Source organism: Exserohilum turcica, assembly GCF_000359705.1.
Source record: "Exserohilum turcica Et28A unplaced genomic scaffold SETTUscaffold_24, whole genome shotgun sequence".
Classification (NCBI taxonomy): domain Eukaryota; kingdom Fungi; phylum Ascomycota; class Dothideomycetes; order Pleosporales; family Pleosporaceae; genus Exserohilum; species Exserohilum turcicum.
Genome location: NW_007360070.1, coordinates 160146 through 184647, shown reverse-complemented (window position 1 = coordinate 184647; position 24502 = coordinate 160146). Strand labels below are relative to the sequence as shown.

Here is a 24502-nt window from a genome sequence, read left to right as displayed (position 1 = left end):
GAAGAAGAAGAAGAAGAAAAAAAGACGCAGCTCGTGTTCAAGGGTGACCGCACTGCCTACACCTAACAGAGAGAGAAAGAGAAGCCGTAGTAGGGCTGACTGGCTTTACGTCAGACATGCATGTGTGTACATGTTAGTCCACGAACTGCAATGTGAAGTCTAGAAATGGAAGTTGAAGAAAAGAAAAAAAAAAGAACTTTTTGCGTTTGGATATGTAAAGAACCCGGCTACTTCCGAAATATGACATTTTTTTTTCTTCTTCTCCTTCTCCTTCTTGTTCTTGTTCTTCTTTTTTCCAACGTCCATGTAGAAGAGACCAAAAAAAGGGCAAAATCAGCAAGGGGCAGGGGTGAGGTGAAGAGAAGAGAAGACAGAGAAGAAGGGTGAAAAAAAGGTTATCATCATCGTTCATGTTTTCCATGTTTAAATCCTTGCTCCCAAAGTGGCCACTCACCCACATCCCCCACTCCCATGTGGCGGATGCGATATGTGGCTTGCGCGTATCTACACCTATTGCTCAACGACACAATGACAAGCGATCAAGCCACGTAAGTCAGCGGTCAGCAGATGGGGGGGAGTCTTTCTGGGGGTCCATAAAAAGGCCCACACAGGCCGAAGATGGCGATAGGCAAGGAGAGGAATTATCCGTGTAGCCGACGACAAAAGTCTTGGTGTATGTCATGGTTGCAGCCAACGACTCGCGGCCTTGCAGTGCGGTGCAGGGCGGCGGGCACGCAGATTGGATGTGGCGCGCTGTGGCTAGTGCACGGCTTCGCTGCGCTGCATGGTGGCGCTGCCGGTTTGCCGGCCGACGGTAAGGCTGCCCATTGTCATGGGGAGAATGTGCACCACATGACCCTTTCAGCCCCCCCCCCCCCAAACACAGCCATGTATCCGCACGTCACTGCAACAAGAGGGTTGGCAGCCTGCACCAAGTGGGAAGTAAAAGTGGGATTAGTAGCCCGCACCGCGAATCAGAGAGTCTCATACCCGTTTTGGGCCAGACAACCACCATCACCGCCGCCGCAACGCAACGGGGGCAGGGGGGGGGGGGAACCGGCTGACTCCACCGCTCCCAAGAAGCTTGGGGCGGAAAAGTGCCAAAAGGTTCCTGGATGGTTTGCCCAACGGCTGGGGGGTGGTCATGCTTAAGCTCTGTGCCTTGGCATATATAGCCATGTTGCAACATATATAGATAGTCGATTCCCCCCCCCCCTCTTTGTAAAAACCCCCCAGTTGGCACTGCCACACTTGATGCCATATTCATCTAGTATCGGGAGCATCCATTCCAGAACAAGAGCGTCATCAGCATCTAGTACTAGTTGTGTTCCAGACGAGTGGCAGTACGAGTATCAACACCAACAACGACGACGACTTCACCACCACCACCACCACCACCAGGACTACAAGAAGCAGAACCAACAACCCCACTCGCTCATAAGCCAGAACCCGTACCCAATCACTTTTTCAACACAGTCTCCCACCATCCTGCCCATGCCTGACTACAACCACGGAGCCCCCGACGTCCAAGACCTGCACGCAAGACTGGTCACTTTTGAGAGGTCGACCCCCGACAGCAACGCCAACGCCAACACCAACGGAGACAAACATGGAGGAAATCCCGCCGCCCATGCAATTCACGCCCAGCGACGTGCCCGACCCTCCATCGACAGCGCACTCATGCCGCCGTTTACAAAATCAGCCACCGTGTCCACCACAGACACAGCCGGTACATGCTCGACGTCTTCGTCGTCCGCAGCTGCATACGGATACGGATACGGCCTGCGCGCGCACCCAAGCAGCCACTCACATGCTGAAACCGTGGGCGTGGCCCCGGGTTCCTTCAGCAAGCCGCGCGTGCACAGCCGCAGCCGGAGCCACCAGCGCGACGGCCAGTATGCCGGTTCGCGGAGCCGCAGTGCGGAGACGGCGCCACAGCAGGAATTCAAGTATTACGGACGCCATGGGAATCAGTGGCTTTTCAATGATTTCAGCGTCACGGATGCGGTGGCCAGGGGCTTCAGACGCGTGTTTAGTAGTGGCAGGGGAGGAGGAGGAGAGGGCGAGGACGCGGGTAGGACGAGGGATTGGTATGAGGATCGGGAGAGGTGAGTGTTGGCGCGTTTGTGTATCTAGTTGGAAGCGTCAATGCTACTGTCGGATTTCCCATGTGAATTGTGTCTTGTGTGCTCTTTGTGTGTGTGATATCATGTCATGTGATTTGAAAGAGAGAAAAGTTGTCTTCGTCTTAACACGTGTATACACAGCCATGGCTTGACTTGACTTGTCATGTCACACTATGCTGCTATAGCATGGTATTTAGGCATCAGCATGCAGACTTGGCACGGCGCCATTTGGCTAAACGTCCATGTCAGTGTTAGAGTTAAACCTAAAGCCAAGTCTAGGTCAAGTCAGTCCAAGTCAAGTCAGCCCAAGTCAAGTCAGCCCAAGTCGGTCAGCCCAAGTCAAGTCAGCCCAAGTCGGTCAGCCCAAGTCAAGTCAAGTTAAAAAACATCCAGTAACAGTATCATTATGCTACATACATACGTACATGATTGCAAGGCAAGCTTACAATCGAGGAGGACATGCACACAAACCGCAAACTTGGCATGTCGCACTATGTCTACGCGGCGCTATGCCATGAAAAAAAAATAAAAAACAACCACCCAACCAACGCCGCGCTTGTTGTGACAAAGTGACCAAGAAGCAAAATCGTTTGTTACTTTTTGCTATTCATAGCTAGTAGCTCTCTCGGAGAAACATTTCGAGCCACGCTTTTTTTTTCGTAACAGGGATCTAGGTCGATGATGTCTATGTGTGTAATAGTGGTAGTGGTAGTACCACGAGGGAAACCGTCTTGAGCCGTCATGCAGGGAACAACAGGGTCCTACCCACGCTTCCAGAACGCGTATTTCTTCTTTTCTGCTTTTTCGTTTTCGCTTGCGCCGCTGACGACGGGGTTGTCGTCTCTGACGCCTCCATTCTCGGCGCCAGACACATCCGGTTGGTATGCTTTTTCACTGCCTCTCTTCTTGCCTTTCCTGACGTCTCTCCTGGATGCGCAGCAGCAGCAGAGTCCCATCTGTACGAGCCACGCGAAAATGGCAAAGGCGCTGGCTACCCACATAAAGGCAAACAGCGTTGTTCCAATCTCAGCTCCAATGTTGAGCTCTGCGACGCCACTGATAGTGTTGCGAAAGATGACAAACATGACGGTGGCAATGATGGAGGCGACGGTGACGAAGAGGGCGTTGAGGAAGGCGAGAATGGCCACAGGCAGGGCGAGCCAGCGTGTGTAGACGGAAATAGGCATGACGAAGATGAGGACGAAAGAGAGGACGGTTCCGGTAATGAAGAGTCCAAACATCCAGTTGGAAACGAGGTGGATCAGGTCTAGAATGTCGTTGATGTTTGCAGGGAGATTAACTAAGACGTGTTGTTAGTTTTGGCCTGGATCTTGGAAGCGCTGCACAACATACTCGAAGCGCCCGCGAGAAGCTCATTTCGCAAAATCGCAACGGGATTGAACCAGTACAGGTTGGTGGGCTTGCTGCAAAAGGTGACACCCTGGCCCTTGTAGCCTTCGCAGAAGCCCCATAGTCCAACCTGGTAGAAATCATGGAGACCCAGCGTCTGGGCAATGGTGTTGATGAGGGCAAAGTTGGGGACGGTGGCGGGCACAATGTTGCTGAGGTCGAGGCGCAGAAAGTACCAGTTCCTGATGACGGGCTTGTTGCGCACGCCGGCAATGTTGACGAGAATGAGGAAGATGAAGGTGACGAAGAGGAAAAAGGAGGTTGCGAGGGCCCATGATTTGCGCTTGCGGGTTGCGCGCTTGACTTGTTCTTTGGTGAGTTCGGGGACTGCGGTGGGGGACGTATTTCGGGATATGGCCGAGTCGTCGGCGCGACGGTGACGAGAAAAGAGGCGACGCATAATACAGACGGGTGTGGCGGGTGAAGTGAACTAGGGGGTATGGCGAGGGAGCGGGAGCAGCGTTCAAGGGCGTGGCGGGATTAAAGCGAGCGAAGGAGAGTAACGAGGGCCGTCGAAACGCAGGCGGGCGAAGACAGAAATTCTGAAACGAGGATTTCAAGAGGTCGAACACCCAACCTCATACGCGCGTGCTGCAGGAAGCCCTCGCCAGTTTTAATGGATCCCGCTGCGAAGATGTCGAGCTATGACGTACAAGACCCCTAAATGAGTGTGAGTGCGAGCACTAGAGAAAGGGCGGCTGGGCGAAATGGCATTGGGCCTTGCTCGCGACCAAGTTGCACCACCAGCACTAGCCGTCCAAGCCACCGCCCCGCCAGCCAAATCAAATAGCAACCCATCATTTGCCTTGCCAAGGGGTGGCTGGAGCATCGGCGTCGGTGCTCGTCTGGCGCCTGCCTCGTGTTGCTGGACGCGTATGCGTATCCATGGACATGACGTCGCCTGGGAGACGGCCCCGAGTACATATATTTACTGAGTGCTGCATATAGCGACTGGTGGGGGGGCTGTGTCCTGGGGCGGCGGGCAGTGCAGCATTCCCCGCGGGTAGAAAAGGGGGGCCGAGTTGATCGTGTGTGTATGTGTACGCCGGTGCCGGTGCCGGTGCTTGGTGCTGGTGCTGGTGCTGGTGCTGGTGGTGCTGGTGGAGATGGGGGGATGGGGGGATGGGGGGATGGGTGACGAGGCGGACAGCACCTGGCGTGGCCTAGCGCCGTCGGATCTGCACGGCCTGTGGCGTATGCACACGCAGAAACGGCGCTACGTGGCTCGCCCTGTGTCAGGCATGCAACATGGGCCCGCCCTATATCGTCGCTCAACCCAGCCTCTGCCGGCGCCATAGTCATAGTCTGCACATTATCACAGGGTTGCTGCTTGCACCGCCATTTGAAATGCCTCTTTCTTCCTATTCCTCTATATGCTGCGCTTGAATACGATGTCACACATCAACAACTTCCTACTCCTCCATCCTCCCATCAAGCACCAAACCACCATTGCCTCAAGCCCCCCCCCTCTCTCTGCATACAAGAATAGAAATTAGACATTGGTAACGCCGGTCCCTCGCTGAATTGCCCTAAGAATGAGTAAAATCTGCCGGTCCACCCAAGACCGCGATGGAGAATACCAAGGAAATGGCGGCTTGCACCTCTTCGGCTGCAAGAGTCTGGACCCAACCCGCCCACTACGCTGATGACACAATGCCATGAAGAAATACTTGTCATGTCCACCACAAATGGTATTGTACCCAAGGAAAAAAGAAATCTGACATGGGAAAGCTTTTGTACCGCGCCTGCAACCACGAAAGCACACTGCTCCGCCAGCAAGCCCGCCAGTCTTCGTCATCAACCATAGGTGCTGGTGAAGCCGCGACCCGTCTAGGCGCCCGACACCATGTTCATCCTAGGTCTTAATGTCACGGCAAGGTCATCCTTGGTACCCATGATTTCTCGAGGTATCCTGCTGACACGGTTGGCTCCGCTGCGAACCGCAAATCTGCCAGCCGCAGAGATGCCAGACCGGTTCGAGTGGATCGACCCGGCATCCGACATGCCTGAGCCTGCGGGATCGCGGATGCGTCCAGGCGGCGCAAAGTCAAGTGCCGTAAACGTGCCAGACTTGCGCATCAGGTGGGGGCTGGGCAGCACCGGAAGCTCGTCGTACGAACCCACCAGTGGTGTGTGAGGGCGCACCGATGGGCTGTACGGCCTAGCGCCACCAAGCGGGCTGTCCGGTCGCATGCCATTTTGCCTTTCACGGAACGAAACCGGTGGCGCGAAATCCGCAGCGTCAAACACCATTGAGTTCTCGTTGAGCTTGGCGGGCGTCGGCAGCGACGCCAGAGCGGCAGGCGGCGGAAGAGGCTTCTTCATCGGCGGCGGTAGACGTCCGCTCATCGACGACATGCCACGAGGCGGCTGGTATTGTGACGAGACGACGGATCCGTTGGACATGTGCGGGCCACGGGGTCCCGTACCCGTGTTGCTACGGAATCGAGGAGGCGCACGAGGGGGAGGAGTCATGGCACGGCGAGTAATGGGCTCGGCAAATGGCGCGTTGGGCTGCGCGACAACAAAGGCACCGGTGCGTGGGTCGAACACAGCGCCGTCTTGGTACTCGGAGCCATAGTCCTCGACGTAGTCAGTGTACTGGTGTCCGCCAACAGGCTCGGGCTTGGAGTCATCAAAGTATTCCTTGTAGAAAGATCGAATACGGTTGGCGCGCTCTTCAGGGTTCTCAAGGGGGTCCTCAGAAGGCATGGGACGCAGGCTCATCGACAGACGGTTGGTGTTGCGGCCAAGGTCATCTACTCCGAGGCCGAGATTCTGAGGGCCGGTCGAGTAACGGGGCTTGGGGGCGACAATGGCTGGCTGCTCGGTATTGCGCGGCGGCGAAGGCGGAGTAACCTCAAACGCGTCACCGTAGCTCGACGTGCTGATGATGCTGTGAGTGTTGTTGGCATTCTCCAGCACAACCGCTTGAGACTGGATGCGAGGCAGCGAGGGGACTTCGTTGGTCGTCTGGGCCGGTGACTTGTTGACCTGCTTCTCCGTCACGGTCACATCAGGGATAGAGATGGTCGGGACAGTGGTTGGCTTGTACGTGGCGTACTGGGTGGTAGGTCCGGAAGGCGAGGCGGCAGGGGCGGGGGCGGCAGGGGGCTCTGAATCGTATCGTGGGTTCAATGGGCTCAGAGGGATTCCCGCTTCGAGAAACTTGGAGTCCGACTTGGACTCATCAGGGGACATGGAGTCGCCGCGGACGGGGTTCGACGTGGACATTCTTTGCGCGTTTTGGAGGAGGCCGGCCTGGAGGCCTTCTTTCTTCGTGCCTACGCTCGAAGTCGTGTACATGGAGCCATTGTCCTTGTATCCGGCGAGGCTTGGGCTGCGAAGGCTCTGATCATCCCTCAAGAAGGCGACGGGTCCATAGGGGTCGTGGGGGTCATGTTGCGAGCGGGAAAGGGAGTGCAGCGAATCGCGAGAGCCATGCAGGCCGACGGGCAGGATGTACGGGCTTCCAGTCTCAATCGACAGTCCACGGTCATGGCCTCCAGCGATTTCCTTTTCCGAGACTGACATCTCGGGACCTCCACTCTTGCCTCCGCTCTTGCCGGCCTTGGGCACGACACCCTCCATGCCCCAATCATTAGACTTGTATTTGTCCCTCTGATCCTCCTCCCGGAGCTTCCGCTTATTCCGACGGTGTAAGAATATGAGCACGACAGAGATACCAACAACGGGCACACTAGGCTGGGTTAGCACAGGCAGGGCAGGCAGCGGTAGACATCATACACTATGGCCAGTGCGATGGCAATCATGGGCACTTGGGTCGGCTTCACACAACCGGGCTCACTGCTGCTGGTACATGTGGAAGTGTCGCGGGCAAGCAGGACTCTGCTTGCTCTTTCGACAAGGCGGACTGTCCGGCTTGCGCCACTGGCGGGTGAGCCCAGGTGGAGCGTGTCGCCGCGGGCATGTTCATGGTGCATGTGGTGGTGGTGATGGTGAGAATGCGACATGGTGGTTCGCGAAGCCCTTGTCTCATACAACGTCGTAACCAGCAATGGCGGTGTGCTCTGGCGGATGCGGGTGCGTTACGGTGCGCAGGCGTGGCGGTGTCGAGGAAGCAGCGAGTGTGTATTAGCAACGTAAGGGCCGTAAGTCGGTCGTCAGTAGTAGTAATAAGGCGCAAAATGTATACAATAATGCTCTCGTGTAGGGATGGCTATATGGCAGGGTAAGGAGTGAAGGACAGTGACGGGCTGCTTTGGCGGGAGCGCAACGCGAACAAACAACCTCTGGCCCAAAAAAAGAATGACTGGGGTAAGATGGAATCGAGCAGTGGGAGGCGGTTGGTGACGGAGAACGCAAAGATTGCTAAAAGAGTGACAGGCCCACGAGGAGGTGAGTTTAAGGAACGAGGGCGGATGGGCACGAAGGGTAGATGAGGCGCCGCACAGGCAGCCCGACGTCCGCTTGGGGCCTGCAGGGTCGCTGATTGGCCCATGGCTCGAGCCTTGCACGGGACAAGACGTGTTATGCCGAGCAGAGGGAAGGGTGTCCCAGGTCGCCCGTTTTAGCGCAGCCAAGGTGTTTGATCTTGTTTGCGCGCTGTTGCTAGCAATTACCAGCTGCCAGCCTGTCACCGTCGGCCGCGCCCTCGCTGTTGACGTGCGGTCCAGCCTCGCGCGCCCGCTCGAGCAGCGCCGCCGCACCCTCGCCGTCGCCGTCGCCCGCCCATGGCCCTCACGACGCAATCGATAGAGCGCCGTGGTGGTTCGGCACCCAGCTGCACATCTCCGCTGCCGCCGCCGCCGTGCAGCGTGCAGCGCAAGTCGACGCCCCTCGCCAGGCGCGCAGGAGAAAAAGGCCGCGCCGTTTGCTCTGGACGCGCCGATCGCGCGCGCCCCATGCGGAGGCGCCAGGCCGCATGCGGCTAAGCTAATGCAGGAACCCTTTGCAGCCCCGTCCCCTCATTCGCCAGGCCTTCTGTATGGCAGATTGGCGACTAGGACCGCTGCTGGCTCGCCCCCAGCACCACACACACACACACACACACACACACACAGCCAACAACATGGCGACGCGCCCAACACCCCCTGAACTGCCATCCGTCCCCGGCGCTCCGGCGCTGCCAGTCCACGCTCCATTGTCCCACGCCCATCCTCCGCTCGCCCTCGCCTGCTCGCCGCTGGTGCTCGCCGCTGCTACTAAACCGCGCCGCCCTCCCTGGGTTGTCTGTCCCGCCCGCCCGTCCACACAGCCCCGTCCCACGCCCATTCGACTCCTTTTCGCGGCCCGGTGGAGCCTCGTCGGCCCAGCCTACCACCGCTCCACACGCTTCTCATTTCCGCGCAGAAAGCGGCCGGGCGCGCAGATTTCTACGACTAGTGGAGGAGTCGTCTGCATGCGGGCGGTCCCCGAATCCGCTTATCAGCTGTCAGCCACCGAGCTTGTCCACGCGCGCCTCGTCTGCATATGCTGTCATTTCCCCCCTTGTTCACAGGCAACTCTCGCATCGTTCCCACTGTCCCGTCTCTGCCCCAACGTCGACAAGCTTCCCGGTGGCGGCGACGATTCATGGCCTCTTTTGTGTTGCTCGCCTGCATGAGACGACTGTTGCGCTGCGTGAAGAAGGATGGAGCCGCTCATCTCCCTCACCGCCACCCGTGATCGCCCTGCAGAATCCCTTCATCATCTGTAAAATTACTTGTTCCTCGCCAGTGGGCATCGGTACCTTGTCTTGGCTCCGCTGCGTGGCTGCTGGCATAAATTGCATTCCCTCGTCACAGTCGGATGTCTCTGTCGCCATGGGGCGAGTCCCTCTACCTGCTACAACAACGAGCACCGACGTTGCTTAGTGCAGCTTTCCTCGTGGATGGCACGCCCGACTTGTCAGAGACACGGCTGTATGAACCATATGGATACCCCCCCAGGAGGCTCCTCTTCCCTCTACCATGTCTCTAGCATGTATTGATGCTTCACCTAGTGGCCTCCTTTCCCCTGAACAGCACATCAACAATCGCTCCGTAATGCTGTCTGCTGAACATCTGCCTCGTCTGCATATCAAACGTTCAATGTTTGCATAGCCTACGAGGACGTGTACTGTCTGTTGCTATGAGTCGTTGGTGTACCGGCAATGGATCCAGGCCTTGGAGCGCGACTAGATGAAGCAAAGCCACCTCCTGAATGTCGGGAACCTTTGGGGTCATGACATCCCCATAGTCGTCATGGGTGGAGACGCCCACCAGGCGCACTGTGCGAGCGCACTTGGCAAGCACTGTGTCTTGATAACAGCCTATACGATGTATGCGATGCGGAAGGGAGGCTCCAGACCTTGTTGTGGGTACTGTGTTGTGTTGTATGTATGTATTCCATGTGTGCATGTGGTCGGGTTATGAAACTGTCTCTTGTGTAGAGATATTTTGGGCCCAATCCGTCAGTACGGCCTGCTGATAAAGTTAAACACTAATGCCATGGTGTGCTGAGTGTTTGTGAGCGTAGGATGAAGTTCCGGTGCGCAGTCGTGGCAGTGGCCAATGTATGGCGGTGAAGATGGAGCATATTACAGTGGGCATTATCAGGTCACCCTCTGCTTGCGAGTGGGGTTGACAGAGTCGCGGACATGAGCCCCCGCCTTGTGCATTTCCATGTGCCGCATTGAGAGAGCAGACGCAGCCGAGTGTCTGGTGTTGGTCGTTACTTGTAGTGTGCCCAAGGCGAATTCCGGCGCGGTATGTCGTCTCCACATTTCGCATACTACCACGACGCTCATGTGACGGGCTGCGTGGTGACTACGCGCGCAGCTAAGCACGCCGGTGTCATCGGCGTGGGCGGCATTGGCCAGGTTTTTATTTTTGCAAGGTAATACCAACCACGTTATTGCAGCCTAGACAGCGCTGGCGCAGGCTGTTCTCGCAGCGCGGGCTGCTGGATGCAACGCGGGTGCACCCAATGCCCGGGGTGGGCAGAGTATTGCAGGCGCAAATATGCAGCATGACCTACAGCAAAGTGTGGGCTCCGGGTGACTTGCATGCAGTAGAGTCGGGGCGAAGGCGATGGCCGGCCAGGCAGGCGATCGTGAGAGAATCCCCGGATGGGCAGAAGGAAGGTTAGGCCGAAAAAGGCGCCGATCGCCAATGACGCACCAGCCAGCCCTGTGCCATCACGAGGCAAATCATCGTCAGCCAACAAAGACGTACATGGACACGAACCTTTGCCTGGTACCGATCACACCAAACCACGGCTCACCCTTCGTTTCCCGCCGCTATTGCTCTCGGTTGGAGCATCGTTCGTGCGCTCAAATATCGCCCGTGGACCCCGTCGCCGACCAGAGAGCGCGAGCGAGATAGAGAGAGAGAGAGAGAGAGAGAGCCTTCACGCTTGAATTCGCGATTCCTTTTGGTCCCTGCGTAGGCCCGCACCATCGCCCCCGCACGCCGGTTGCTTCAAGGGTCCGCCTCTCCTGCGCTCACTGCCACTACCACCACCACCACCACTACTACTACTACTACTCCCCTACAACTGCCATCTTATCCGCACTCGATTGCGCACTCCAAACACACCATGGCCGCACCCCACCCTACGTCACCGCGCACAGCGACGCCTACCTCTGGAAGCCGCACCATGGAGATGCGCCCGCAGCCCGTCCTGCGCCTGTCCGCGCCCTCGGGTGTGCTCCGTCTGCGGGCAGAGCCGACGGAGCGACGACACATCCAGTGGGCCGAGGACGTCGTGGACAACGAAGGCATGGGAAAGAAGTCGTCCAAAGGTACTGCACGCCTGCGCACCGCACCGCACCGCATGTCACGGCGCCCCGAGCGATGCTAACATGGCCACAGTCTGCTGCATCTACCACAAGCCCCGCGCCGCCGACGAGTCTTCGGATGACGACTCCTCAGATTCCTCATCGTCAGACTCGGGCTCAGACTCGGAACCCGACAACAGCACCGCAAGGCCCACTGGCAGGACCGGTGGCGCGCGTGGACGACGGCCACATCAGCACGACCGCAACGACTGCGCGGGAGATGGTGGTTGCGGTGGGAGCTCGGGCCACGCACAGAAGCACAAGAGACAGCGGAGGAAGCCCAGCCCCAATGCCTACGAGAAGATGCCGAAACAGAAAAAGTAGTCTGTGCCAGCGCGCCGATTGACGAGTTCACGGGGCTGCGCCTGGCCTGGCCTGGCCTGGCCTGATACGAACTGAACACGATTCTCTTTGCTTCTTCTGGGTTTGCTTCCGCACGGAGTTATGGTATGTCCGATCGACACCCGTTGATCGGAACTGCGTTATTGCATAGCATTGGGACATGAGCTCTTCTTTTTTTACTCTCTCTCTCTCTCGAGGTTGCTAAAACTTGGTCATTATATCGATGCTAGATTGTACATGCATCACGGCGTTAGATCACCATGCCTGCACTTTGGGTGAATTGAAGCATTGTAGAATTGCTTATACCACGACGTACATAGTCTACAGAAGTCTTTTTTTTCTTCTGCTTGCTCCTTCATTATCCCTGCTTGTTCCTTTTCCCTATGTTGATGCCAATCGTCATGTCCATGCTCTTTTGCACATGTCAGGTCTCGTGACCAAGGCCGCTTGCCGCATAGCAACGGCAAAAGCAACGTGAGTGGACGTCGGGCTCGACTGCATATGCGCGGTTTGAAGTTTCGCTCGACCACCCCCCCATTCGCCGTGTTCCGCGAATCACACCTCAGTCCGTTGGTCGAAGCCAATCGTGCAATTATGCCTCATCACACCTTCTCCCCCATCCTTCGCATCATTTAATTAGCGCAAAGACTCTGCGTGCCAGCACACACGTCTACATGTCGTACGCGGCCTCACTCTTCGGCATTTGCTGCATTGGCTTGTTCCATGACCGTAGGCGCATGCTGCGTGGGAATGCGAACAAGCGTCTGTGGTAGGGGCGGCCCATCTTCCGACCTCTTTGCTCCTTCGTCCTCGTCGTCCTCCTTGGGCCTAGGCAGTTTGGCTATATACCTGCGTCAGACAAGTACCCAGCACAGACACTTTTGCAACGACTTACCGGACGCCATGTTGATGGCTCTCAACACGTTATGCCAATTCGATAGCACGGCTGCAACCGCTACACCCACGTGTCAGCCCGACGTTTACACAGTGCCCTTCTTTCCCGTGTTCCCCGTGTCCCATGTGGGGGGGGGTGACCCCCGTTGTCGAGCAAGACCTCTCTGACTTACCCTCTGTGCCGTCTGACAATGTCGACAGCTTGTCAGCTAGCAGCTGCATTTGGTCTGCAAGTCCTCCACTTAGTGCTTGCAGGTCCTTGAGGTTGGCCAGCTCGGCTTTCTTTTCCGCGATGCGCGCGAGCAGGATCGGTGATTGTTGTTGCGGGCCACCCAGGGACTGGTTGCGAAGGTGCGTAGGGAGGGGGCGCGTGAAATTCGACATTTTGCCAGTGGAATTGCGGCAGTTTCTTTTTTCCTCTTCCAATTATGCCTTGTTAATTGATGGTGTTGTCGCGAAAAGTGTCGTGTGTTGAGAAGTTTCCACTGGGGGGGCTGTAAAGTGTAGCCGGCTGTTTCTTTGCTTGTAGTATTCGACGAGGATATGGCGAGGATCTATTGAACAGTAGTTTGTATACTGATTCTGGAATGGCGCATCGTCTTTGATGTGTTCCTTGTGGACGCGCTGTTGCCCCTCCAGTCATGTGACGGCGCTTACCGCCTTACCTGTCCTAGCCTAGCCCCTGTTGCTGTGGGCCCGCCGCTCGAGTTGTCAACAAACAGTATGACGAACCGGCAGCTACGACTCACGCCGCAACCTATCCCCGCCCACGCCGACAACGCGATTGTCTTGCCAGAGTATAATTAACATCGGCATACCTATTCTGCGCAAATGGCGCGACTCAACGAGCCGCCGATAGCAAACCAGCCATCGGCGGAAACAATCGAAGCTGTGAAGCGACGCTTTCTCCGACAAAACCGCGAACTCGCAAAGACAAACTCGACACAATCCATACGCATCCGCAGCCTCGAAAATGACTGCTCGCGACTCCTTGCTGAGAATCTGGCGCTGCGCGAGCAGGTCCTGAGCCTCCACAACACTGTCGAATCGCGTCCAGCTTTGGACCACATTGATGCTGTCAAATTGCAGCTCGAAGCTAAGATACAGGAGCTAGGAGGCCTGGTGGCGGGTCTAACGCAAATGAAGGGTGGACGCGACAAGGACCCAGGCAGGCGGCAAAGCCAACTGCTAGCAAAGAGGAGGAGTCCAGAAGAAAGACAGTGGAGGAGCGGGTTGGGCCTGCAGGAGGTGGAGAATGCGATGCTGCCCACCATCACAGAGGACAAATTTTATCCTCGAAGGACCATGGGGTATGTAAAGATGATGAGCTTGAGTAGTAGTTCGTTGCAAAGCAAAGCATGCTGACGTTTGCAGCGCGGACGAGCTCCAGCAAGTGCCAGAAGACGCCGAAAGCCACTCACCAGATATTGGTCCACCCCCTGTATCGCGGTTCGAGACTGAAGATCCCGTCGGTTTTGACCCCGGTCCCGCCACCGAAGAGCCACTGGAGGATATGGTTGAGGATAGCGAGCAGCCACTATCAGTCAATCTCGAGACGCGTAAGAAGCGTCGCGAAAGTGGACCGAAGCTGAGCATACGTCGCGTGTCCGTATTTGAATCTCCAGAGGAGACGGAAGAGGTGCCCGCGAAGCCTGTACGTACAGGAGCTAAGCGGAAGTTTAGTGTTCAGGAGGATGAAGATGCCAGTCAAGCCAAGGGTGATGCCTTTAGGTTTTCACGTCGCAACGGCTCAGAAACCGAGGCTTCGAATGAAGAGTCGAAGCCGTCTTTGGAGCGGTTGCCTGTTCTCTCAGCCAGTAAGTATCCCAACATCTTTCTGGTGAGCAAAGCTAATGTCTTAGAACCCGTCAACACCGACCCTTGCGTGTCGCCAAAGAAACAACGCTCCTCCTTCCAAGAAAAACCAGAAAAGCCACTGAAGCCAGAGAAGTCAACTTCCAAAGTTCGCGGCCGCCCTCGACTCAACATCACCCGTAATGCCACGCCGGAGCTCACGTCTATGCCCATGCCAGAGCCTGTGCCTACTGCCGAGATTGTCCTCGACTCCCTTCCCCCAAAGACTCCAGCCGCAGAGGCTGTCATCTCCCCACCATCAACTGAACCATCGACCCAACGACCCGAAAACAAGGATACGCCACCACCAGGCGACCTCTCTTCGGCAGATCAAACTGGACAATCTGGGCGACCTGGGCGACGAGCGCGCCCCCAAGTTAGCTACAAAGAGCCAAGCCTTAATGTGAAGATGCGACGCCCAGACGCAAAACTTGTCGATGCCGTAGTCGAGCGGCGGACGAGCGTTGAAACCTACAATGCTCCTTCGACGATTGTCAAGCGCGAGGCTAACGGCGACATTGCCTGGAAGCCCGTGTCTGCTGTACCCGGGGGTGCAGCCGAGGAGGAGGCCGAGGCAGGGAGTCCGCTGAGACAAAAAATGGACAGGAGAGATCAGGATTCTAAAGCATCAACTGCACTGGCTGAGCCAGAAGAACAATCAGCGACGTCGAAAGCGATATCCGCCCTCATCAGCGAAACAAGCACCGCTAAACGGAAGATGGGTGCTTCTACAGCAAGAGCCGCTCCCGAATCTACTGCGGCCAAGGACGCTTCTGTTCCAGCAGACACAATTGCCATAAAGCAAGAATCACGCGAAAAAGACAATCTAGCCGTTTTCGATTTCACAGACTCTCCACCTGCTGAGGCCACCACCAGCCAACGTACACGTGTCACTGAACTCGCAAAGGCGGCCCGGACTGCGCGCCGACACTCTGCTATGCCCGCACCTGGAGCTTCCTCTGGGCTTGATGAGCGAAAGACTGAGAAAGAGAGGACAGAAGGGGCGCTACCTTTGCTCCACAAGCGCGTGGGAAGCGGGGGCGTAAAAAGTAGTAGTACTTCAAGCTTAGCCAGGAGTTCTAGTACTAACGGCGTCGCCAGGGGTACGTTGAGTGCTCGAACAACAGGCGTCAAGGAGAAGAAGTCTACCGGTATGGCTGGGCTTTCTGCCGCCGCCGCCAGCATCGATAATGATGATGCTGCTGCTGAGCCAAAAGCGCGGAGTGGAGAGAGAGAAACGAGCGCACTCCGGGCTGAGCGGGCGGCCAGCAGACGAAAGAGCATGATACTTTAATGACGAGAAGTAAGCGTGCCATGTTTGTGTCTGTAGGAGTTGGGGGGAAAGGGCGTTGGTATGGTCTGATGTTTAGACTTGACCTTGGATGATGGGCGTTTTTTCGCATATGATACCTAGACCCCTTCCTATATTCTCTTGGGATAGTTGGTCGTTCGTTGTTGCAGCGTACACATATATCAATTTTTTTTTCCTCAAAAAAAAACAGTGTCATGAATGAATTGTATTACGAGGGGTATCATGATTTACATACATATATGTTTGAGTCTCTTCTTCTTTTCGGTTCCTTTTCACTTTGCCTTGTCCTGCACACTACTACTACTACTACTACTACTACTACTACTGCTACTAGCATTCATCTTCTCCAGCACATCCATATCGATAATGCGCAGCTCGGTCCTCGCCCACAATATCACCAGGCAAATCACACCAGGCAGGAATCCGCCTCCAACCACAAAGCCCTCGGTCCAATCGCGCCCCAACCACACCTCATGCAGCGCCAGCAGCCCGCACGCCGCGCGATTCAGCGGCACAATCCAATCCGCGAGTGCATCAGCCGTCTTGTCAGAGATCCAGGGCACAGGTCTTCGCACTGACTTCTCCGCTGGTTTCTCCCAGCTCGGCGTAGGCATATATCCGGTTCCCGTCCCGGGAGCCTTGGCCTTGTTCTTTGCACCGCTGCTACTGCTGTTATTGTGCCGCTGCTGTCGCACAACCAAAGGCGTCACGTCGACGCCATCTACCAGCGCCATTTCCGTGGGCGGCAGCGGCAGAAAATACAGCGTGTATGCCGAAGCAAGTAGACTTGCGATTGCGACGCTCGAGGGCAGCACTGTGGCGAGCGAGACGAGGCGCGGGATGTACAGCAGGATGGGGACGAGTGGCAGGGCAAGCAGGAACAGCGTGTATGTATGCGTCGTCGAAGTATCGTGTTTACTTAGTGTTGCGACGAGGGCTGCGCGATCTATTGGCGTGCGTTTGACTTAGCTTGTGTAGTCATGCGTGAAAGGGAAGGGGGGGGGGAAGGCTACCTTGTTCGTCCATGCCTGCTTCCACCGTTTCCTCGTCGTCGGATTCAGACGGATACTTGAATGTCTTGCGGAGCCGGTGCGCAGCCACGTTTTCTACTTGGCGCAGCGTGTCCATGGTCTATTTGTTTCTCGTCGCGCATACAGCTGTGTGTGTGTGTGTGTGTGTGTGTGTGTGAGGGGTTGCAAGGCCAGAATGCAGGGCCCGGGTTGGAAGCTCGAATGTAGAGAGAAAACACGTCGTGCCCAGAGGATGTGGGCAATGTCGCTAATTTTTACGCATCCAAGGCACCAAACGGGGTGTTTTGGTTGTTCTGCGGATCACAAGTCCAAGTGCAAGTGTACGTTAGGCTGCAGGGCTGCTGATGACGTTTTGTGGGGTACCTTGCACTTTGTGCGCTTTGGTCGCCGAACATCTGGTCCCTGCCTGGCCTGACTGCCGCCGTTTTTTTTTTGACCTGACATACCTTAGCGCACGGCAGGCGGCTATTCTGACGCGGCTGCGGGATCAGCGGTGTGAATCTCTATTTTGAGCCCTCGGGGTGGGAAACGTGATACTTGTATATGCTGGGATTGTTTGGGCTTGGTTTTTTACGCATGGTCGGATTTGTGTGGGGTGGTACTTTGTATCTGGGGTTTCGTGTTTTTGTGGGAGACGAAGGCTTTTTTATCTGTAAGTAGGGGTCTTCTTTATGCTAGGCATTTGATGGCAGCATAGTTGGCTGGGTACATATGTTTCGATGCAGTTTTCACGCAAGAATATCTTGACTGTATTTCTTCTCTCAAAATACAGATCGAGTTCATGACCGGTTGTGAGAATTTATGCAAACCCAACAATGAGTGTACACGGTTTTGTTGAAGTCTTCCTTACCTATACTCGGCAATGTTCAACTGCAATACAACTTGTTGCGGCATGGGGATATATATTTCAAGAACATAGTAGTTTAAATCTTAGATCCTAACAAAATCTCTATTACCTATTCTCACCTTTGCCCTTTACCTTTTATGAGATATTTGTCCTTACAAAGGGTACTCGGGACCGTAGTTATTCTCACCTTGGCTGGTCTATCACTCTCACTCGAATTTGCTATCTTAATATATATATCTTCTGCTGCCTACCACCATCTTTTCCCCACCCTCAATCTCGAGCCCTTGGGATTACTTTCTCCCTGCGTCTCGGCCATTCAAAGAACAACAACACAAGACGCTTCTACAATCCACTCATCCACTCAAGATGGGTAATTTGGGGTAAGTTCTCACAAGCAGCAGACTCAAGATTGGTACGAGAATCATGCTAATTTGTACAGCGAGGCCACCGGGTCCAGCATCGTCACGCTCAAAGTTGGGCCAGAGCTCAAGAAATTTAGGGTCCACAAAGCACTGCTCTTGAAACACTCTGAATATTTCCGCAAGGCGCTCAGGGGATCATGGACAGAGGCAAAAGAGGGAGTCGTCAAGATCGACGATATTGAGCCCGCCGTCGGTATGCTGCTCTCCCGTTCTCTGTTCCATGGGAATCCTGCTATGGGCATTTCTGACTTGGATTAGTCAACATCTTTGTCCATTGGCTCTACACGCAGAGCTTACCGAAGCCTTGCGACTACAAGGAATGGTCAGGTTTTGGTGGTTCCGCAGTAACCGTGAACAAACTGAGGGCCTACATCTTTGCCGACCGTTTCCAGATTCCCAGCTTCGGGCAAGCCGTGCACAACAATCTCGTCCAGGAATTGCAGGATCAAAGTCTCGCTATCTGCGAAGAATACAACCTGTCTCTCATCACCGAAGCATATGACGGTCTGCCGACCGAGAGCCCGATCCTACAGCTTCTCGTAGACACGCTTTGCGAGAAAAGGAAGGCATGCGCCCATCAAGGCCCTGATGATATCAACAAGCTTCCTCCTGCTTTCCTCGCACGTGTGGTAAGAAATATGCTTCATAGCCAGCACCATCGGCAACAGAAACAAGTTGCAATGAAGTACCGCTGTTACTACGAGCATGCAACTGAAATGAGCCTACGGGCTTGTAACACGAGAAAGACACACATGAAGTTCAACCACGAGAAAGAATTTGGCTTTTTTGGCTTGTGCGGATATTGTGAGGAGAGTAACACAAGTGATTTCAAATGCGACTTTGTCCATTAGGACGAGGAGAATGAATGGAGAGAGGATAGTCTGGACAGGGGAGATATCATTGAAGGATGGTGAAAGCGAAGATGAAATTGAGGGTGAAGGCGATGATATCAGAGACACGATCGAGGGCAAAGACGGTGGCGAGGACGAGAATAGTGAGGAAGAGGAAGAAGACTGAGGACTCGTCCAACCCCGAAGCCCGACCCCGACCCCGAACCCGACTACCACGTGTCCCTCCCACGTGACTTGGATCTCGAAACCCACGATTAAGGCAGTGGAAACCCATGACGCACACCATGCACACACAAAACATGAGACAGTGAAACAAACAAAAAAAACTCCCCCGATCATGCAGATTGCAAAAGAGATGAGATTGTGCAGCAGAAAGGCCATGATGAATGACCAATCTCAAGGTAGCATTTTGCGCTAGCAGTAGTAGTGGAAAAAAACAGCAATTAAAATGATAAATCGTGATCTCATAAGCCCGAGCACTTCGCGCCAGATCCATTTGAAACCCCCACTTCAAGTAAGCCCCCGCAGTGATCACTCCAACCCACCCCAAGACCAGTCAGATCCGACAGCCGTATGCAAATTTGCCCGTGAATGAACCTTTGTCAATGTACAGAGCCTAATGCTTGGAACCACGCTTAGGACCCATGACATCTTCCATGAAATCATTCCAAATCTGGCGGGCCATGCTCTCGCCCCCCTGTCGAGGGGCAGTGGGCTTGTTGGCAAGGCCCTGATAGGTGAAGGGGGTGCTGTCGATAGTCTCTGACACGGCCGAGGGTGAGTGGATATGTGACCCCTCAGCCGAGACGGTGTAGATTGTTGGCATCATGGGGACCTATGGGGACTTGATGTCAGCGACTTGCTCAATGCTTTCAAGGATCAAATGGCTAGTGACGTACGTACCACACCCTCGCTGTCAGAGTGGCCTTGGACGTCAGCCCACGGCAAGATGGGGACACGCATGCCGAGAGGGGCGCTTCGGGTGTGAGGGTCAAAGTCGGGGAGGTAGGCAAAGTCCAGGGTGCTCGAGTCACCGACAAACTTGCTACTCCTCGACGTGTTGAAACGGCGGACATTGCCAGTCTCGGCCAGCTCCGCCACGGGGGTGGCGTGCTCGCCGGAGAGGCGGATGGGACCGCGAGGGCGATTTGACACGTAGGGCTTGTCGGTGGTTAGGAGAGACGAGGACGATGTCGGGCCAGTCATGGACAAATGTCGGACAGTTAGTCGGGGTCCGAGAAGGCGGGGACCCGCAGCAAGAGCGCAGAGAGCGCGGATGCTAGGTTTTGATGCGGCCATTGCAGGGTGATGTGAGGGGGTGTGGTGTTGTGTTTAGGGAGATGTCGACTGGGGCACAATGGAGAGCAGCAAAAGCAGCTGAAGAGAGCGGGAGAAGAGAGAAGATGTAGAGGGCGGTGGTGCGGAAGATAAGCTTCGGGGAATAACAAACGTCAGCAAGTCGGGATATGCCGGATACAGCAACGCCGCTATCAGGATAGGCAATCGAGGCAGGAGGATATATTGCGAGACGAGGGATGAGCAGCTGAGCAAGCCGGTCGGGGCGATGAGGGGAAGCTGTGCCTTTAACCCGGGTCAGCGTCACAGCGTTGCAGTAGGCTCCAGGTGTCAGAGGGGCTTGGCGGGGGGACTGTTCTGGACGGCTTCACGGGTGTAGAGCGGTCAGTGTGCTGTACAACGACTCAGGGCCACGCCATGGCCGTCGCCATGGCCTTTGCAGCGAGTGGATTGTTCGGGGATGCAAGCAGCGGACTCCGATGCGCGCAGCGTGTGAAGTGCAGCGAAGGAGGCGGCGAGGGGGAGCTTGGGGGGAGCTTGGAGGGAGCTTGGGGCCCGCGCCAAGCCGGACCTGGCCTAGCGCCGCTCCCGAGCCAATGGGCGCGCCCCACTACTCTCAGCCCCGTCGCGCGCCCCCCGCACTTTTGGCCGCAACCGCAGCGCACCATCGAGGGAACCATTTTGACGTCGCCATTGCGCGCCAGCAGTGAAACCGTTTGGAGCGCTCTTCTGGCGCGCCGCCGCCAGCTTCTGCGACGCCGCTCTCGCCGCCGCCGTCCATGCCGCGCGCGCCAAAATGTCGGTGTAGCCCACGCCGCGCAGCAGACAGGGGGGATCGCCATAGGCCAGGCTCTGCTCGGCTCCTTCCCGCGACCATGCACAGCAACTTGCACTTGCAGCTGGTGCCTCTGCCTCTGTGATCGGCTCTCCACTTGGCCTTGCACAGACACGGCATCGCGCACACGACCCCACCAGGCTCTTTTGGCGCACAAATGAGGCGTCAAGTGCCCGCCCACCCTATGGCTCCAGCCCTTTTACCCGCCCTGTCAACGTCGGCGCTTGGTCGGCCCATTGCGCGCTGCCTCTGCGCCTGCCTCCTGTAGCTGTACAGTATGCGCCTGCTGGTGACGAAGCCATGATAGCCTCGTGCACATGTGCGCATGCCGCAACACGCTGTTGGGTGGCTAGTGCGCCATTCATCGACCCATCGCCATCGACCCATCGCCATGGCGCAACCAGGTGGTCCAACTTCGGCACCACCACAGACACACACACACACCACACCGCACTCGCCCATTCCCACTATTCCCACTCGCCAGCCCTGCCCAGCCAAGCAAGCAGCAAGTGAGGCTGCCCGCCATGAATAGTACAGTGGCCCGTCCACCGCCTGCCCTGACTAACACGCCCATGCCCCACCACCCATGACTGTACCTGTGACTGTGCCTGACGCCCTACTCCACCCACTCGCTTGCTCGTCTCCAGCAAAACCCGACAACAGAATCCACCCAATCCAAAAATTTGCCATCAACAAGATCCCAGAGCACTTCTGGATCGTGTCGGCCTGATGGTCTAGTGGTATGATTGTCGCTTCGTAAGCCTGCCCCGCCACCACCCCTCTCCGAAACCCCGCTTTCTAACAACTGCATCAGGGGTTTCTTTACCTGGATACAGTGTATCTGTGATTGTGACAGGCCCCGGGTTCGAATCCCGGTCAGGCCCACAGCATCTTTTTGCATTTTTGCGCGTGGTTAGAGATATTTTTGCGCTCTTTTGCTGCAGAGAGGGTGGTGGTGGAGGATTTTTGCGCAACTGCCAGGCGGGGAGTGAAACTACATGTCGATACACGGTGAAATCCGCTGCGTCAGCACGTTGAAAACACTGATAAAACAAATGCATCCATGCAAGGCGCATCTGGAGTGTGCCTTGGGACATGATCTGACTATTTTCCTATTATACATGTGTGCAAAACGACTTTCTACTATGCCTGAGCTGCTCCGATTATACATCCGTGCAGGATGAATGCCTCGTATGTCTTACATTTGCCTATACACACACATACATACATACATCTAACGATAGATTGATGCAAAACACATTCCCAGCCATGTCTGAACCTACTTTTTAATCCTGCGTTAATCGCTACGATCAGCGTCACCCACCCACAATTGCCTAGCTTAACTGCCTTTAGCTAGCCTCTCCTCTCTAACGCTATTATAACTAGCTAAGTTTGTAACGGGCTAGGTAGCCCGCTACAGTACAGATAGCGGTGGCTATCTTATGTATCAACTACGCAACGATATCAGCAGCTCTGATATCTTGTGCCAGCCTTTTTGGCGCGGTGGGCGCGTTGTAGTTGCGTGCGCAGTCTAATAGGACTCGACCCGTTACAAAGTTGCGATCTTGCCTATTATAAAGCTAGCTTTGTTAAAGTTGTAGATATCCTTATTATAGATACTATACTTAGCCTTGTCTGCTCTATAAGCTTAAACTAGCTCTTAATTAGAACTAGATCTTTACATAGAGCTCTTTGCCTATTGTACGCTTAATTAAAACGCGTTGTAAGACTGTCTGTACGCTTAACAAAGTTAGCTAGCTACTTCTGCCTAACCTAGCTAGCGCCGCGCGTAGCTAGCAGCTTATTAGCCATATCGCGTATAGCGGCGTACGTAGGCGCAAATCCACGTAAGTTAAGATTAAGTATATAACTAACTATTACCTCCTCTTCTAGCTTAGTAAGCTTCTTTAAGTTAGGCTAGCAATTGCGTCGCGCGCGCTTCCTAGCGCGTTAGTTAATTAGTGTTAATTTTAGAATATCAAAGGCTATAGCAGCGCGTTAGGTACTTTAGATTTAGTTTCTATCTAAAGAAGAGAGAGTAAGCTAAATATCTGCCTCGTGAGAGATTAACTAAGAAGCGTGGCTTGGAGGCATTGTACGCAAAGGTGTGGTGGGTGATCAAAGTTAGTAGGGTGACCGACTCGCTTGTCTGACCGACTCGCTTATCCGTCACGTTACACATGAATGCAGTTTTGGATTCAGCTAGTGCGTCATGTTGGAGGCCTGTGTGTGGGGTGGGGGGGAAGTGAAATGCATGTACAAGTTCAAACACAAGGACGGCAAGTAAGCAAGTAACTAAGTAAGCATGAGTCTAGGCATTGATTGGGCTCTTGTACTAGAGAAAGACATCTATGGCATGAGCATAATGTTACAAGTAACAAGCAGAAGGATTCTTCCCTTGTTGGAATGGCGAGTGGTTGGAGAACCACTCAGGATGACACCAAAGGCACGACGACAACCCCGCGGTGATCACGTGACGTGTGCTCCCGCCAAGAGCCATGCTCCCGCCAAGGAAGGGAGAATGGGAGGCCTTGGGAGAATTGTGCTCCCACTGCTCCCATGGGAACATGCTTCCGAGGGAGAATAGGGAGCATCAGGACAGAACACGATGGGTATAAGAATGTGTTGGATTTCATTATTACACTCGTTGTGGTCAACTCATTATACTGTACTCTCTTACAAGTTCTTTACTTAACAAGATTGGTACTTTGTTATTCTATCTTACCATAGAATTGATTGTCTTTACTATCGGTTAAACATCCATAACTCTTTTCCACCTGAATTACTCGGCAATCACACGGCTTACCACGAACCCGCTGACTCGCCCTAAACCGGATCGAGTCCTAGCTAAGTATAGTCGAACCCCGTGTAACACATAAGCATGAGCATTGTACATGGAATTAGTCTTACACGCAAATGTATGATTTGGAAACGGCTATGCTGTTATAGAGGTTGTGGGGGTTCGTTTGCACGCGTGTATCTAGCTAGGCAGTTCTACTATTCCTTATCTTCGCTAGTAAATATTATCTATCCGCCTAGTATAAGGAAGCAGAGATCCTACGCGACTAGGCGATCGCAGTTAGCGACAATAGCTAGATAAACAACAAGCTAGGTATTGCCTAGCTAAAGCACTTTAATGCTCACATAAAGACTTGCGTTGTTGGCACACGTTGTCTGCTTATTCTTAACGGCTATAAGAGCCACTAGTTTCTTAAGTTTCAAGAGCTTTGTAAGGAGAATAATATCTACACGCTCTATATGCCGCCACATTCCTCTTACCTACTTTAACCTCTTTGTAACGGCGCAGGTAAGGCAGGTCGGATCTGTTTCGGTCGTAGGATCACTCAGAGGCATATGGGAGTGCGTGGGATCACAAAGAGCCTAGATTCAACAAGCCACCTATAGGCCTTGTACGAAAGGATATCAAAAGTCTACAGAGCTAGCTACAGGGAGTGTCTCAATATATACCTATCCTAGTCGGGTCCGAATTCGGATCCGACCTCGGCGAATGGCTGATGAA

The 24502-nt window shown here is 54.8% G+C and overlaps 10 protein-coding genes and 1 non-coding gene across 11 annotated transcripts; 6 read left to right on the top strand and 5 right to left on the bottom strand.

Annotated features, from left to right (window-relative positions):
• The first annotated feature begins 1241 nt into the window (after nt 1-1241).
• Nucleotides 1242-2216, top strand: SETTUDRAFT_169575 (uncharacterized protein). The gene has a single exon (XM_008028401.1). It carries the CDS (start codon nt 1255-1257, stop codon nt 2110-2112), a length of 858 nt encoding a protein of 285 aa, XP_008026592.1. The 5' UTR covers nt 1242-1254; the 3' UTR covers nt 2113-2216.
• Nucleotides 2217-2522: 306 nt separating this feature from the next.
• On the bottom strand, nt 2523-3969 carry SETTUDRAFT_169574 (uncharacterized protein). The gene is made up of 2 exons (XM_008028400.1): nt 3480-3969; nt 2523-3426 (listed from the first exon to the last, which is right to left on the bottom strand). The coding sequence occupies exons 1-2, from the start codon at nt 3934-3936 to the stop codon at nt 2888-2890; spliced, it is 996 nt and encodes a 331-aa protein (XP_008026591.1). The 5' UTR covers nt 3937-3969; the 3' UTR covers nt 2523-2887.
• Nucleotides 3970-5366: 1397 nt separating this feature from the next.
• On the bottom strand, nt 5367-7510 carry SETTUDRAFT_111153 (uncharacterized protein; the record flags this gene model as incomplete). The annotated part of the gene is made up of 2 exons (XM_008028399.1): nt 5367-7236; nt 7284-7510. The coding sequence occupies 2 exons, from the start codon at nt 7508-7510 to the stop codon at nt 5367-5369; spliced, it is 2097 nt and encodes a 698-aa protein (XP_008026590.1).
• A 1058-nt stretch (nt 7511-8568) lies between these two features.
• SETTUDRAFT_40053 (uncharacterized protein) lies at nt 8569-9102 on the top strand (the record flags this gene model as incomplete). The annotated part of the gene is made up of 1 exon (XM_008028356.1): nt 8569-9102. The coding sequence occupies one exon, from the start codon at nt 8569-8571 to the stop codon at nt 9100-9102; it is 534 nt and encodes a 177-aa protein (XP_008026547.1).
• Nucleotides 9103-10810: 1708 nt separating this feature from the next.
• On the top strand, nt 10811-11967 carry SETTUDRAFT_169572 (uncharacterized protein). Its single transcript, XM_008028398.1, has 2 exons — nt 10811-11262; nt 11333-11967. Exons 1-2 carry the CDS (start codon nt 11058-11060, stop codon nt 11620-11622), a joined length of 495 nt encoding a protein of 164 aa, XP_008026589.1. The 5' UTR covers nt 10811-11057; the 3' UTR covers nt 11623-11967.
• Nucleotides 11968-11994: 27 nt separating this feature from the next.
• On the bottom strand, nt 11995-13067 carry SETTUDRAFT_169571 (uncharacterized protein). The gene is made up of 3 exons (XM_008028397.1): nt 12708-13067; nt 12536-12595; nt 11995-12481 (listed from the first exon to the last, which is right to left on the bottom strand). Exons 1-3 carry the CDS (start codon nt 12916-12918, stop codon nt 12330-12332), a joined length of 423 nt encoding a protein of 140 aa, XP_008026588.1. The 5' UTR covers nt 12919-13067; the 3' UTR covers nt 11995-12329.
• A 298-nt stretch (nt 13068-13365) lies between these two features.
• Nucleotides 13366-15804, top strand: SETTUDRAFT_184948 (uncharacterized protein; the record flags this gene model as incomplete). The annotated part of the gene is made up of 3 exons (XM_008028396.1): nt 13366-13844; nt 13909-14351; nt 14397-15804. The coding sequence occupies 3 exons, from the start codon at nt 13366-13368 to the stop codon at nt 15680-15682; spliced, it is 2208 nt and encodes a 735-aa protein (XP_008026587.1). The 3' UTR covers nt 15683-15804.
• Nucleotides 15805-15914: 110 nt separating this feature from the next.
• On the bottom strand, nt 15915-16833 carry SETTUDRAFT_169570 (uncharacterized protein). The gene is made up of 2 exons (XM_008028395.1): nt 16714-16833; nt 15915-16646 (listed from the first exon to the last, which is right to left on the bottom strand). The coding sequence occupies exons 1-2, from the start codon at nt 16826-16828 to the stop codon at nt 15973-15975; spliced, it is 789 nt and encodes a 262-aa protein (XP_008026586.1). The 5' UTR covers nt 16829-16833; the 3' UTR covers nt 15915-15972.
• Nucleotides 16834-18039: 1206 nt separating this feature from the next.
• Nucleotides 18040-18851, top strand: SETTUDRAFT_111294 (uncharacterized protein; the record flags this gene model as incomplete). Its single annotated transcript, XM_008028394.1, has 2 exons — nt 18040-18208; nt 18259-18851. Coding segments are annotated over 2 exons (762 nt in total), but the record flags the coding sequence as incomplete, so codon positions are not given.
• A 616-nt stretch (nt 18852-19467) lies between these two features.
• SETTUDRAFT_40048 (uncharacterized protein) lies at nt 19468-20150 on the bottom strand (the record flags this gene model as incomplete). Its single annotated transcript, XM_008028355.1, has 2 exons — nt 19468-19686; nt 19755-20150. 2 exons carry the CDS (start codon nt 20148-20150, stop codon nt 19468-19470), a joined length of 615 nt encoding a protein of 204 aa, XP_008026546.1.
• A 1555-nt stretch (nt 20151-21705) lies between these two features.
• On the top strand, nt 21706-21866 carry SETTUDRAFT_t144. Its single transcript has one exon. It is a non-coding gene; the product is annotated as a tRNA-Thr (tRNA).
• The last annotated feature ends 2636 nt before the right edge of the window (nt 21867-24502 follow it).